At 40.0% G+C, this 12,293-nt stretch overlaps 1 protein-coding gene across 1 annotated transcript in view; it reads right to left on the bottom strand.

Moving 5' to 3' along the window:
* The window catches only part of SGPL1 (sphingosine-1-phosphate lyase 1), a 70,933-nt gene that overhangs the window by 18,494 nt on the left and 40,146 nt on the right, over positions 1 to 12,293 (bottom strand). The window contains exons 7-9 of the mRNA XM_081954503.1: positions 4,316 to 4,404; positions 1,275 to 1,380; positions 982 to 1,080 (exon numbers count right to left, since the gene is read on the bottom strand). Coding sequence (XP_081810629.1) covers positions 982 to 1,080; positions 1,275 to 1,380; positions 4,316 to 4,404 — 294 coding nt within the window. The remainder of the gene's footprint in view (positions 1 to 981; positions 1,081 to 1,274; positions 1,381 to 4,315; positions 4,405 to 12,293) is intronic.

Raw genomic sequence — 12,293 nt, 5'->3', positions numbered from 1 at the left:
AAGTGTGTCTTATACTCTGAAAAATAAGCCTAAATGCTATTGCTATAAGCATTTGGAACATATGTAGACTGCTTGATTTAGACTAGTGCACATGCATAATCCTAGGGAAGAAGATACAATTCACAATTCTTGAAGAAGGCCTCTATGCAATCTTTTATTGATCTGTTCTATGGTGTACTAGAAAATATTCTGGGAGTTTTCCCAAAGAATTCCTTGCATGTTTTTGTTAAAACCTCACTTTCATCGTAGTTAATGGATGCTGCATTCATCAGCACTTCAGCAAATTAAAGGCGTTCTGAATAAACACTGCGCAGTACAATAAACCTCCAGCCACTACCCTTTTATTGAGATCACCTGATAAACGGGTTCCTGGTATCTTAGCAATGCTGATAAGGCTTTTAGAGAAAGAGACAGACAAGGTTTATGTCCGCGGACTCTGTAAACTGCTTAAAGAGGGCTGTAAAGCATTGTGAAGCGGTATATAAGTCTAAGTGCTATTGCTAGTGCCCTTCCTTCCTTCCTTTCTTTCCAGTGGTTAGAATGCAATATTGCAGGATAATTCTGTCTACCGTCAGGAGTTCGAGTTTCACCAGGCTCAAGGTTGAGTCGGCCTTCTATCCTTCCGAGGTGGGTAAAATGCAGGCCCAGATTGTTGGGGGTAATATGCTGACTCTCTAAACCGCTTAGAAGGGGCTGCAAAGTACTGTGAAGCAGTATATAAGCCTAAGTGTTGTCCTGGGATCATGTCATTACCACTTATAACTTTCCAAGCTTGTTTCTGACAAGCAAAGTCAATGGGAGAAGCCAGATTCGGTTAATAGCTGCATGATTCACATAACAATTATAGTGATTTACTGAACAATTGTGGCAAAAGAAAAGGTTGTAATACTCACTTGACAACTGTTCTATTTAGCGACGGAACTTTTGGGCTCAACTGTGGTTGGAACTGCAGCATCTTTGTTATCAATGCAAAAATATTACCTTCGCTACTTCCTCAATGGGGTCAATACTTCCATGAGGAAATTGTGGGCTCGAACAGACCAACATGGCTGTATTCTTGGTAATGGCTTTTTTCATTGCCTAAAAAAATTAGGAGAAAGTCATTAGGAATCCATAAAACCCTGTGTACAAATCAAGGGATTAAAAGTGAATCCTCTGAAGAACTCCTTGTATTAATTTCCTTCCTTCCACCCACCCGCCTCTCTCAAAGGTTCTATCACTCCGTTCAACTCAAAATGTATTGGAAACATCTGGAAATGTCAGGGGGGTATTACCTTCACATCCACCTGCATCAATTCTGTCAATGGAATACGCACAATCTTAATCCTGAAATAATGGGCAGCCTTGTCAAATGCTGCATGGGCACTTACTGGCACCAATCTAAAAGACAAAACCAACATCAAAAATAATACACTTCAGGGGGAAAAATGGCAGCATGTCAGACCAAAACTCCTTTCCTTTCTTTTCTGGACAAAAATAAGACTGGTAGGGAATCTGCAAGATCAGCTCCATCTTTCTACCTTGAATCTTTAAGCTACATCTTTAATAATATTATTGATGCAACCAACAGGCAGATAATACCTCAAATCAAGAGTCACCTTTCCCAACACAATCCCCTCATTCTGTATTGGACAATCATGCCCATTATCCTGAGCCTTCTGGCATTCTAAAACACTGCACATTTCATCCTGTATATCTGCTGCAAAAAAAATAAGAGTTTTCCCATTCAAGATTTCCTAGCAAGAGTTTGCTAATTGTAAAGTACGTTTATTAGGTTTGCCAACGTTAAATTTTGGTGAAGGAAGTCACCAAAGTGAGATAACAAACAGAACTCCTGGATAGAGCTAAAATGTTTGAGTGAATCCAGAGAAAGCTTCGGACTGTAGCTTGTAATATTTGCCCACTTATAATGATTATTATTGTTGTGGCAAATTGAAAAAACGGGACAGTAATAAAAACAAACAGAACCACTCAAACAGTGGCCTCACTTCGACGCATGTGTTGAGGACCAAAAATTGTAGATACAGTATCTTGTAAATCTTAAGATAGGTGTGGCCAGAAATATTATTGTATTTTCATGACATTGCTTTTCCATTTTGGCATAAAAAGAAATTATCCCGTGTCAGTTACTCATATAAAATATAAAATAACCAAAAAAAAGTGCGTTCCACAAATGATCTTCCTTCTAGAATGTAAATTGAAACTGACGAGCATTTCTTTTAGAGGTTGAGAACTAGCTACTAGCCACAAAATGCTAGAGAAATTTGAAATCAGATCAAGATTGTTAAAAGTAAAAGTAAAAGCAAGGAATATAAAGCTATTTGATCGAGGTAACCCTTAATGGACTTTTGCTGATCAGGACTGAAACAATGAGACTTTTAAGACTTTGTTTTATTGTATGATCTGAAGAGAAACCAGCGTATTAAGACTGTTTATAAGTAAGAGATGGTGTCAACCCTGAAGCTGGCCTAACTGTGACCATTTTCTTTTTGGTAGCTTTTCTCTAAGGTGGTTTCTCTTCCCATTGCTTCAGGGCTGACACAGCCTGGAGCTAAGGGGCCAGGGAGGTGGATGTAGAGATAGCTGGGCTGTTGTAGCCAAAATAAAATTCTTTCCACTGGGAATCAAGGACATTCAGGCAGGTGTTTGAAAGGTGGAGACTGAGGTCACCTAGCAACCGGACTACATGCTGATAGGACTATGCGATTGGAGCCTTGGGGGGGGGGGGACAAAGTTTCACTTTTAATTGGATGTAAAACTGGAGGTAACTTAGAGCCGGTTTTCCACCAAGTCTGTGCCAATTTGATATGTCCCCAAAAATGTTCTTTGAGGAATATGGCTGCCTCGGAGTTCTCACTGAAGGGGATATATTACTTGGATCCTTGACAGATGGGATATGGGGGGGTGGGGTGGGGGAAATATTATTTAAGAGAAGGCAATCAGTTTCTAAAATTGTTTAAATCGTTATAGTGAAGGGCGAAGTCATTTTCCTTTTCTTACTGTTTTTGTTTTGGTTTTTTTGCTATTCTTCATTCTATTTTTTATTTTTCCCAGAAAAGACATTGGATCCAAAGAACTTCATAACTACTCTGTTTTCCTGAAAATAAGACCCCATCGGAAAATAAACCCTAGCATGATTTTTCTGGATGCTCGTAATACAAGCCCTACCCCCCAAATAAGCCCCAGTTAAGATCATCAGCATTAACAGCATTCCGTGCACCTTCGCCGTTTAATCATGCCGTCCATATAACCACGGAGAAGTCTTTGGACAGCGCTGGCTCTTTGGCTAACCCCCTAGAGTGGGGAATGACTAGTACATATGTGCAAGTGGAACTTTTACCTTTACCCTAAGATCATCAGCCAGATGGACACAATTAGTACCATATTTCCCTCTAAAATAAGACCTAACCAGAAAATAAGCTCTAATGCATCTTTTGGAGCCAAAAATAATATAAGACCCGGTCTTATTTTCGAGGAAACGCGGTAGTTTACTGCATTGAGATTCTCAAGCGAATAGTCTTCAGAGAATTAGAAACCAACTTTGAAAATCAAAAATGTTTCCAAAGCAGCCCGCAATAGCAAAATGATCTCCTATTGAAAGGCACACAGGGCAGTTCTTTATAGATTTATAGTAACTGCCTCAAAGAGACTTTGCCCATCTGAAATTATTTTTATGAAAGTAAACTAATGCGATTTTAAGAGCCAGATTTGCGGTGATGGAGAAAAAATGGAAAAAGTTTTAGTATCTGCTTAAGGTTTGTGGACTGCTCACTTCCCTCTTCTTGCATGGCATTACTGCAAGAAGGCAGGATTGCTTTCACTTCTCTATAGCTCAGGGTGCTTTCCAACCTTAAATTGTTGTAACGATAGTTTCAGGCAAATCAGCCTCATAATCTATGCCTTCCAATTGGCTTCTTTTAAACTCTTGGTTATAATAATTCGTTCTTGTTTCTGTCTTTTTGAGATCAAGCCAGAAAAAAGAGCAGGGAGATGTGTTACTTAAAAACAAAACTAGTTCCCAACAGAGGTGGCCTTTTGCTGGTTCTGATCGGTTCGCCTGGACCAGTAGCGGAAATCGCAGGCCCCACCCACCCGCCCCGTTCTATGGCATCTCACTTAGGCCCTTTTTTAAGGCAAAGTACATGCACGAAAGGCGGGGTGCAGGTGGGGACGTGGAGTGTGCGAGTGAAGCGCACATGCACGCACGCTCGCTCGCTCACATTTCCAAACAGGTAGGGGAGGTTAAGTGAATACCACCCCTGGTTCCCATAATAATAAACCCACTGCGACAGCCAGAGAGACAAGAGGTACATACATTTCTGGGTCTTTTATTCCTTTTTCATAAGCCAAATCTCTGTAGGCTTTACAGGCCAGCAGGATGCTCTCTGTTCCTCCAGATGTCATCTATCACAAAAGCAATAAAAACACATCAGATAACCAAATGATCATGGGAAAGCCCTAATACAGGGGTGTCCAAATTTGGGAACTTTAAGACTTGTGGACTTCAACTCCCAGAATTCCCCAGCCAGCATGGCTGGCTGGGGAATTCTGGGAGTTGAAGTCCACAAGTCTTAAAGTTCCCAAGTTTGGACACCCCTGCCCTAATACAACGTACACTTAGGTAGTCTCTATTTTTTTAAAAAAAAAACTTTTAAAATTTAAAATTGTTAAAACATTTTTTAAAAAACACCTTTTTTAAACTTAAAAAAATAAAACTGACTGACACAGATTGAATCGAGGAACATTACCCTGGGATACATATATTTCCTTTCGTTCATAAAACCTTCTCACCAGTGTTTTTCACACTTGGCAACTTTAAAAGGTATGGAGTTCAACTCCCAGCATGTTGCCTAGGGAATTCTGGGAACTAGAAGTCCACACCCCTTAAAGTTGTCAAACCCTTCTAACTAAGTAGTTAGCACCATTGTAGAGTATATCGATGGAAAATCTTTGATCTTTACATTAGCAATCCTAATAAAGCTCAACAAATGACCTCTTTGTGTCCTCAGATCTCTTCTCATTCAAACTGAAGATGCATTTAGATAGGTAAAGGTTCCCCTCGCACATATATGCTAGTCATTCCCAACTCTAGGGGGCGGTGCTCATCTCCATTTCAAACCTGAAGAGCCAGCACTGTCTGAAGACGTCTCTGTGGTCATGTGGCCGGCATAACTCAACGCTGAAGGCGCACGGAACGCTGCTACCTTCCCACCAAAGGTGGTTCCTATTTTTCTACTTGCATTTTTACATGCTTTCGAACTACTAGGTTGGCAGAAGCTGGGACAAGTAATGGGAGCTCACTCCGTTACGCGGCACTAGGGATTCGAACCGCCGAACTGCTGACCTTTCTGATCGACAAGCTCAGCATCTTTGCCACTGAGCCACCTCTACATTTAAATGCATTTAAATACTGGATAGCAAACATTTTAAGCAATGTTTTGTTCTTGTTGCTGGACTGATACAATAGACAAATACTGACAGCCAGTGAATTATAATAATGAAGGAATTGGACTAGCATTCAAGAGGCTCGGTTTTAACAACACCCTCGGCCATTCTGTCTTACAGGGCTGTTGATTTGGAGGAAAAACAAGAACAGAAAGCGTTCTTATTTTTCCCTGAATTTCTGAAGAAATGGATGGATGGGTATGTATCATAATCAAGAAAGTGTTCTTATTTTTCCCTGAATTCCTGAAGAAATGCATGGATGGGTATGTATCATAATCAAGACAATATTGCAGCTATCTGGTATTGACATAAATCCTATATATGGGCAAAGCACAGATTTTAGTATTTTAAAGCTCAGAATATTCATCTTGAGTCATTACTGAAGCAGGAAAGAAAAGTCCATTAGTTATTTTATTAAAGCATCTGATTTTTTTTCTTAAACCACCTCCTTTGCTAGGCAACAAGATAGGCACATTATTACGCCAAGGAAATTAAGTCTCCATATAAAACAGGAGTCAAGACTCTTTCTAACGCCTGCTAAAAGCCTTTTGTTTTCCAAATGACTTGTCACCTACTTGGAAGCACATAAATCATTCTCACAAGACTTTTTTTGCTGATTATTGCAGACACTGGGCATCCAGCCAACGCCAGTTGACTCATGAGTAGCTTACAGGTTTGTTTGTTTTTCAAAAGCAGATGTCTGATTCTTTCAACTAATACCCAGATTAAAAGGAAAATCCAACGTATAAGCGAAAAAGACAGACAGGGGAAGTTGTTTTAACACAGCACATCAAAAACCAGTGAGAAACCTAAAGAGAGGAGTGATACATAGTAGGTCTATCTTAAAACCGAATGGAGGAAATAGTACCATATATCCTTAAAAAGAGGAATAAACAGGCATAGAGAACAAAACTCCCTTTTGTCTCTTTTCTCTCTCTTTCTCTGGTTGGGTTACATTCGACATCATACACAAAATCCATGAACCTTACTTTTTTTCTTTTTCCCACTGGTGGTACAAATTTCCAATTCTTGAGGCACTGCGACATCATATTAATTATTCTGCTACTAATACAACCACACCCTGCCAACAAAAGTGCATAGAGTCACGGCTATGGTTTTCCCAGTTGCAATGTATGGCTGGGAAAGGTGGACTATAAGAAAGGCTGAGCGCCAAGGAATTGAGGCCTTTGAACTCTGGTGCTGGAGAAGAACTCCTGCGAGTCCCTTGGACTATAAGGTGATCAAACCGGTCAGTCCTAGAGGAGATCAATCCTGACTGGTCTTGAGAAGGACAGATCCTGAAGAGGAAACTCAAATACTTTGGCCACCTAATGAGAAGGAAGGACTCACTGGAGAAGAGCCTAATACTGGAAAAGACTGAGGGCAAAAGAAGAAGCGGGCGACAGAGAATGAGGTGGCTGGATGGAGTCACCAAAGGAGTAGGCGTGAGCTTAAATGGACTATGGGGGATGATAGAGGACAGGAAGGCCTGGAGGAACGTTGTCCATGGGGTCGCGATGGGTTGGACACGACTTCGGACCTAACAACAGCAACAATACAACTACTATCTATCCGGAAGAAATCATGAAACTTTCTCAGAGTTTTGTAACTCACTTGGCTGTCAAACCACTTAATGCTAAACATTCTTCAGCATTTATTTATATATTTGTAACATGGGGGGGGGGGAGTGAGAGCTCCTTCTGCCTGCAAAAATAAAGGGGAGGGCAGGATGTTCAGGGTGGAATTTTATGTTCAGAAATGGTTCCTGATTCTCTTTTGGGAAAGGACCCATTGCTGTTGATGCTGGTGGCAGACACATGGCTTGGGGATCAGGAGAAGTTCAGTCTGAATGCTCAATTGGAAATCAGGAGGAACTTCAAGGTGAAGCATTGTGTTTTGAAACAATTCTGGATTCTCTTTTGGGGAAGGGCTGACTTTTGGTCCTCGGGGAGGAAAAATCCTGAGGCCAGCAGTAGGCCTGCAATTGGACAGGAGTGCTGGAGGGATGGAGACACCTGGGAGAAATCAAATTTGAATCCCTGATACAGTGGAATCTCTGGTCATGACGGTAATCCGTTCCAAGACTTCGGTCGGCACCCGATTTGGTCGTGACCGGAAGTAACACTGACTACGCAGGAGCGCACAAAAATAAAAGGCGCAGAAGGGAAAACCGCTGCAGCTGTGATCGTGACCCGAGGATGTGTCCATGAACAGAGTGGAACATTTAGCAGATTTTTTGGTCGGCACCCGATTTGGTTGTGGTCAGAAATGTTTGTGACCCCAAGGTTCCATTGTATGAACAAAACTAGAAGCTTGAAACTCACTTGGTTGCTGAAGTGGTAGCTACTCCAACAAAATGCAACACAATCATGGCTACACACACCATACTCTGCAACCTGGCCACTTCCTTGCAGCTTCCAGACAAAAACATAAAGGGAGTCCCAAGTTGCATGTTGTTGTTTACTTTTATAATGCTCATATTAAAAAAAAAACAATAGGGGAAATTTTGGTAACTACGGATCAGTAAGTTTGCTGAATTTTGTTTAGCAAAATGTCAGGGTTCCAAATAGCATCCAAAATAAAATCTGGTTTATGGCTGCAGGTCTGACACAAATTTTTTGCCGACCCCTTCAACAACAAAATGGAAGGTAGAGACAGGATCAGTTTTGGACAATGATCAGGGCAGTTTTTGTCCCCATCGCTAGGACTACGTTTTGGTCCTAAGATACTTTATTGAAACATTTGCCTACAAGAAGAGGTTTTGCTCCATATGTAGCTTCAGGTGGCAGCTCTTTGGGGACTATGGACAAGCATCTCCCATTTTTACATTCTTCTTTGTGGCTTCGGTTTCTTAGTATTCTTAGTATAAATATTAAAATATATATATTTTAATCTAAAAGCTCTCACACAGTATACTTGAGAACTTTGGTAAATCTCCCATTAAAAATGTCAGAACATTATGCTTGGCTCTGAGAAGGACCTTTAGATTTACAGTATATCTAAAACAGATATATTTTAAAATTTAAACATTTTATAATATTGTGTTAGTAACCCTAGATTTTAGTTATCATTTACCTCTGGTAAGTTTCAGTGGTGTTATTGAAAAGTGTGTTATTTTTCTTGCTTGTATTTTATGCTGGTTAATTATTGATATAAAGGCTTGAATTGAATATATTATATATATAAACCAAAAATTCACCTAAAGTTTATGGGGAGCAGCTACATCATTATACTATATACCAGTGTTGGTGAACCTTTTCGGCCCCTGTGGAAACCAGAAGAGCAGCCGCCCGGTGTGCATGCGCGTGCCAGGAAGACAATCTTCTGGTTTCCGACATGTATGCGTGGGCGAAGATCAGGTGTACATACATGCCAAAAAACGGAAGACCAGCTGGCCGGTGTGCATGTGCATGCCGGAAACCAGAAGATCATCTTCCAGGTGCGCGCATGTGCACTGGGTTGCTGCTCTTCCAGTTTCCGGCGCTCCAATGCATGTGAAGACCAGCTAGCCGGTGCACCAGAACTCAGAAGACCAATGGGCGACGGTTCGCGTGCCCAGAGAGATGGCTCTGCGTGTCATAGGTTTGCCATCACAGCTATATACAGTATATAAGCAAAACATAACCAAGAATGGTCACATATATTACAAAATTCTTATGAATTTTGGATTTCAGGCGTTATGAGCTAGGTTCTGCAAATATTATTCAGTAAGCATGAAAGAGTAAAATTATATTGATCCATTTCCATATATAAATAATTTTAGGAAGCTCTATTTCCCATGAAACTCAGATGAAAATCACACTATTTTGTTCCCCTTCTTTTCGGTATCTCTTTCTTTTCTTTTCTTTTTTGGCATGGTTGAAACAAGACAATAACATGTCATTCCCAGTCTTAAGAAGTTATCATCTTACACAAGTATGTTTTGATGTTACCTAACTCATTGTTAGCAGAAGAATTCCAACCATTGTGAAAATACTGACAGAAAACAATATGTTGCTAAAGTCAGCATCTCATCAACCCAATGCTGATATTCTTCTCCTAACAATGGAGTAAAATGTTGGATCATTACAGTATTGTGTGCTTGTTAAAAGATAAAGGCAGTCTTTCTTTGAAAGGAGAAAAAAACACAAGGCATTTCCCTCCTACAGCATAGTTATCATTTTATGTACAATGGAATTCTGTTTTGTTGCTTTGTTGGGTTTAAGAAAACAACTTGATCTGTAATCTCTATACCAGCCTCAGATGATTGGTACTATCGTTCCCATCGTTCCCACTGGACATAACTGATGACTGAAGATGGTAGAACTTAACTTTTGTTGGAGCAGAACTCTTGTTAGAGGAAATTTGTCACAAAGAATAAGCTGTGATTTTAGACCACAACTCCAGGTATCTTGAGTCATTACCCAAGACAAGTTCTTGTATAAAGACAGAATTGAACATAGGGAAAAGTTAAGTCCAAGAGCCACTGGCAGGAGGAAAAACACTGCATCTTTTTCATTTCTTTCCTTGGCATTATTCTTGGTCAGATTATTTTGAATTCTTCCTTTTTAGCATTTTTTTTAAGTATCAGCAGTATCAACAGTAAAGACCTTCTAGAGTCTATCGTATCTCAAGACTGAAAATAGACACCTAACATCAAAAACGTCATTAAAAAAGCACAACAAAGAATGTTCTTTCTGTGCCAACTCAGAAAACTCAAACTGCCCAAAGAGCTGTTGATTCGGTTCTACAGAGGAATTATTGAGTCTGTCATCTGCACCTCTATAACTGTCTGGGTTGGCTCTGCAACCAAACAAGACAAAAACAGACTTCAACAGATAATTAGAACTGCAGAAAAAACAATTGCTACCAACCTGCCTTCCATCAAGGACCTGTATACTGAACTAGTCAAAAAGAGAGCTGTGAAAATATCTACAGACCCCTCACATCCTGGATATAAATTGTTTCAACTTCTATTCTCAAAATGATGCTATAGGGAACAACTAGACACAAGGACAGTTTTTTTCCCCAAATGCCATCACTTTGCTAAACAACTGATTCCCACAACACTGGCATATTACATACTAAGACTATATTACTATTATTCTTCTCTTCCTTCCTAGTATCTCTCTTCCCACTTATGACTATAACCATGCTGCTTGTATCTTTAAAATTTATATTGTTTTTGTTTCCTAGAATGATTTGATAGCTTATTAGTAACCTATGACTATCACTAAGTGTTGTATCTTTTTATTCTTGATGAATATATTTATTCTCCTTATGTACACTGAGCATATGCACCAAAGACAAATTCCTTGTGTGTCCAATCACATTTGGCCAATAAGGAATTCTCTTCTCTTCTCCTTTCCTCTCCTCTCCACTCCAACCCAGATAGGAAGATAAGTTAATGGAAAATTGAACAATGAGAGGAAAAGACAATGAAAAGAACAGAAGTTGATGGACCAGCTTTTTAGCTCCCTTTGGTGGAAAACAATTTGGGAAGAGGCAAGCACAGAAAAATAGAATGTTCAAACTGTAACTATGGGGCAAGGGGAGACAGTGAAAAGCAAAAGATGAGTGTTCACATGGGAAGATCTACAAGGAGCAAGACAAATGGAGTTGACCTTGACCAACAAAAATTTGGGCAACAAGATTTGGGCTATAAGGGACTTCCGGTTGTTCCTGGTGCCGATGGCAGGCTTTTTTTTGAGCCTGTCAGATCAAGAGACAGTTAGAGGTGTTTTTTTACGATCTTTAACACCTCGGACACTCGTAAATTCTTGGAATTTATGAGGGAGAGATTCAGCTGCTGGGTTGAGCCCTCGTGTACCCTCCGGAGTCCGGAGTCCGACGAGGTTTGCCCCCCTTCACAGTTGTTGTATTCTCCTGCCTTTTTGATAACCTCTGCTAATTAGCAGAACCAGTCGCCGGGAGCAGCCTTAACATCTTAACATCTTAACATCCCAAGAAGGAAGCAAGACTTTTGCCAGTATTTTAAGTTTTAATTGGAGGAAGAAAAAAAAAATCTCTTTAAAAAGAACGCTACTGCTGAGCTCGAGAGGCGTGGGCTTAGAACAAAGGATTCAAAATGGCGTTGATTTATAGCTGAAAACCTACAGAAAACGAAAGCTAATTACCTGCTGATAGCCGGGGCAGTAAAGGCGGAACGGCTGAAACAACCCTAACTATTAACAATCTTTAAGCCAGTTTACATAACCTGAACTAATTAAATGTCAAAGTTTTAATTTCGAGCAACTTAGAAAGAAACATTTGCAAGTATTAATTTACAGCTGAATACCTAAGGAAAACGAAAGTTAATTGAATGGTGACAGCTAGAGGCGGCTGTAAGAATTATTAATTATGGCAACGGAAAAAAAAGCCTCATCGGGTGCTACAATAAATTATCAGGATTTCAAGGACTTTATAAGGGAAGAAAATGCTTTTTTACGCAAAGAAATTAAGGAGGTTAAAGAAATGGTTCAGGATACCATTAAAAAACATGATCAACTTGATAAAAAATTACACACTTTAGCCACAGGTCTGTCAGAAGTTGTTCCTAAGGTGGACAGCAAAGTTGATCATCTGGCTTTGGATTTGGAAACTAAAACGAAGGAAACAGATTTGAAATTTGTTGAAATGGAGGGGAATATGCAGAGGATGGATAAGGAGATTATCATGATGCAATTCAGATCTATGGAGTACGCTGTTAGACTGAGGGGTATCAGAGAAAACCCTAGAGAGGACTTAAGAAAAGTTTGTGCTGATGCTCTGGCCACGTTATTGAAGATCCAGGATTCTTCCGAGATTTTTGCAAGGATTGACAAAATTTACAGAGTTAATTCACGTATTGCATCACAAAGGCAACTACC

Source organism: Natrix helvetica (genome assembly GCF_964273705.1).
Source record: "Natrix helvetica genome assembly, chromosome: 5".
Lineage (NCBI taxonomy): Eukaryota > Metazoa > Chordata > Lepidosauria > Squamata > Natricidae > Natrix > Natrix helvetica.
This window is presented reverse-complemented; position numbering and strand designations above follow the sequence as displayed.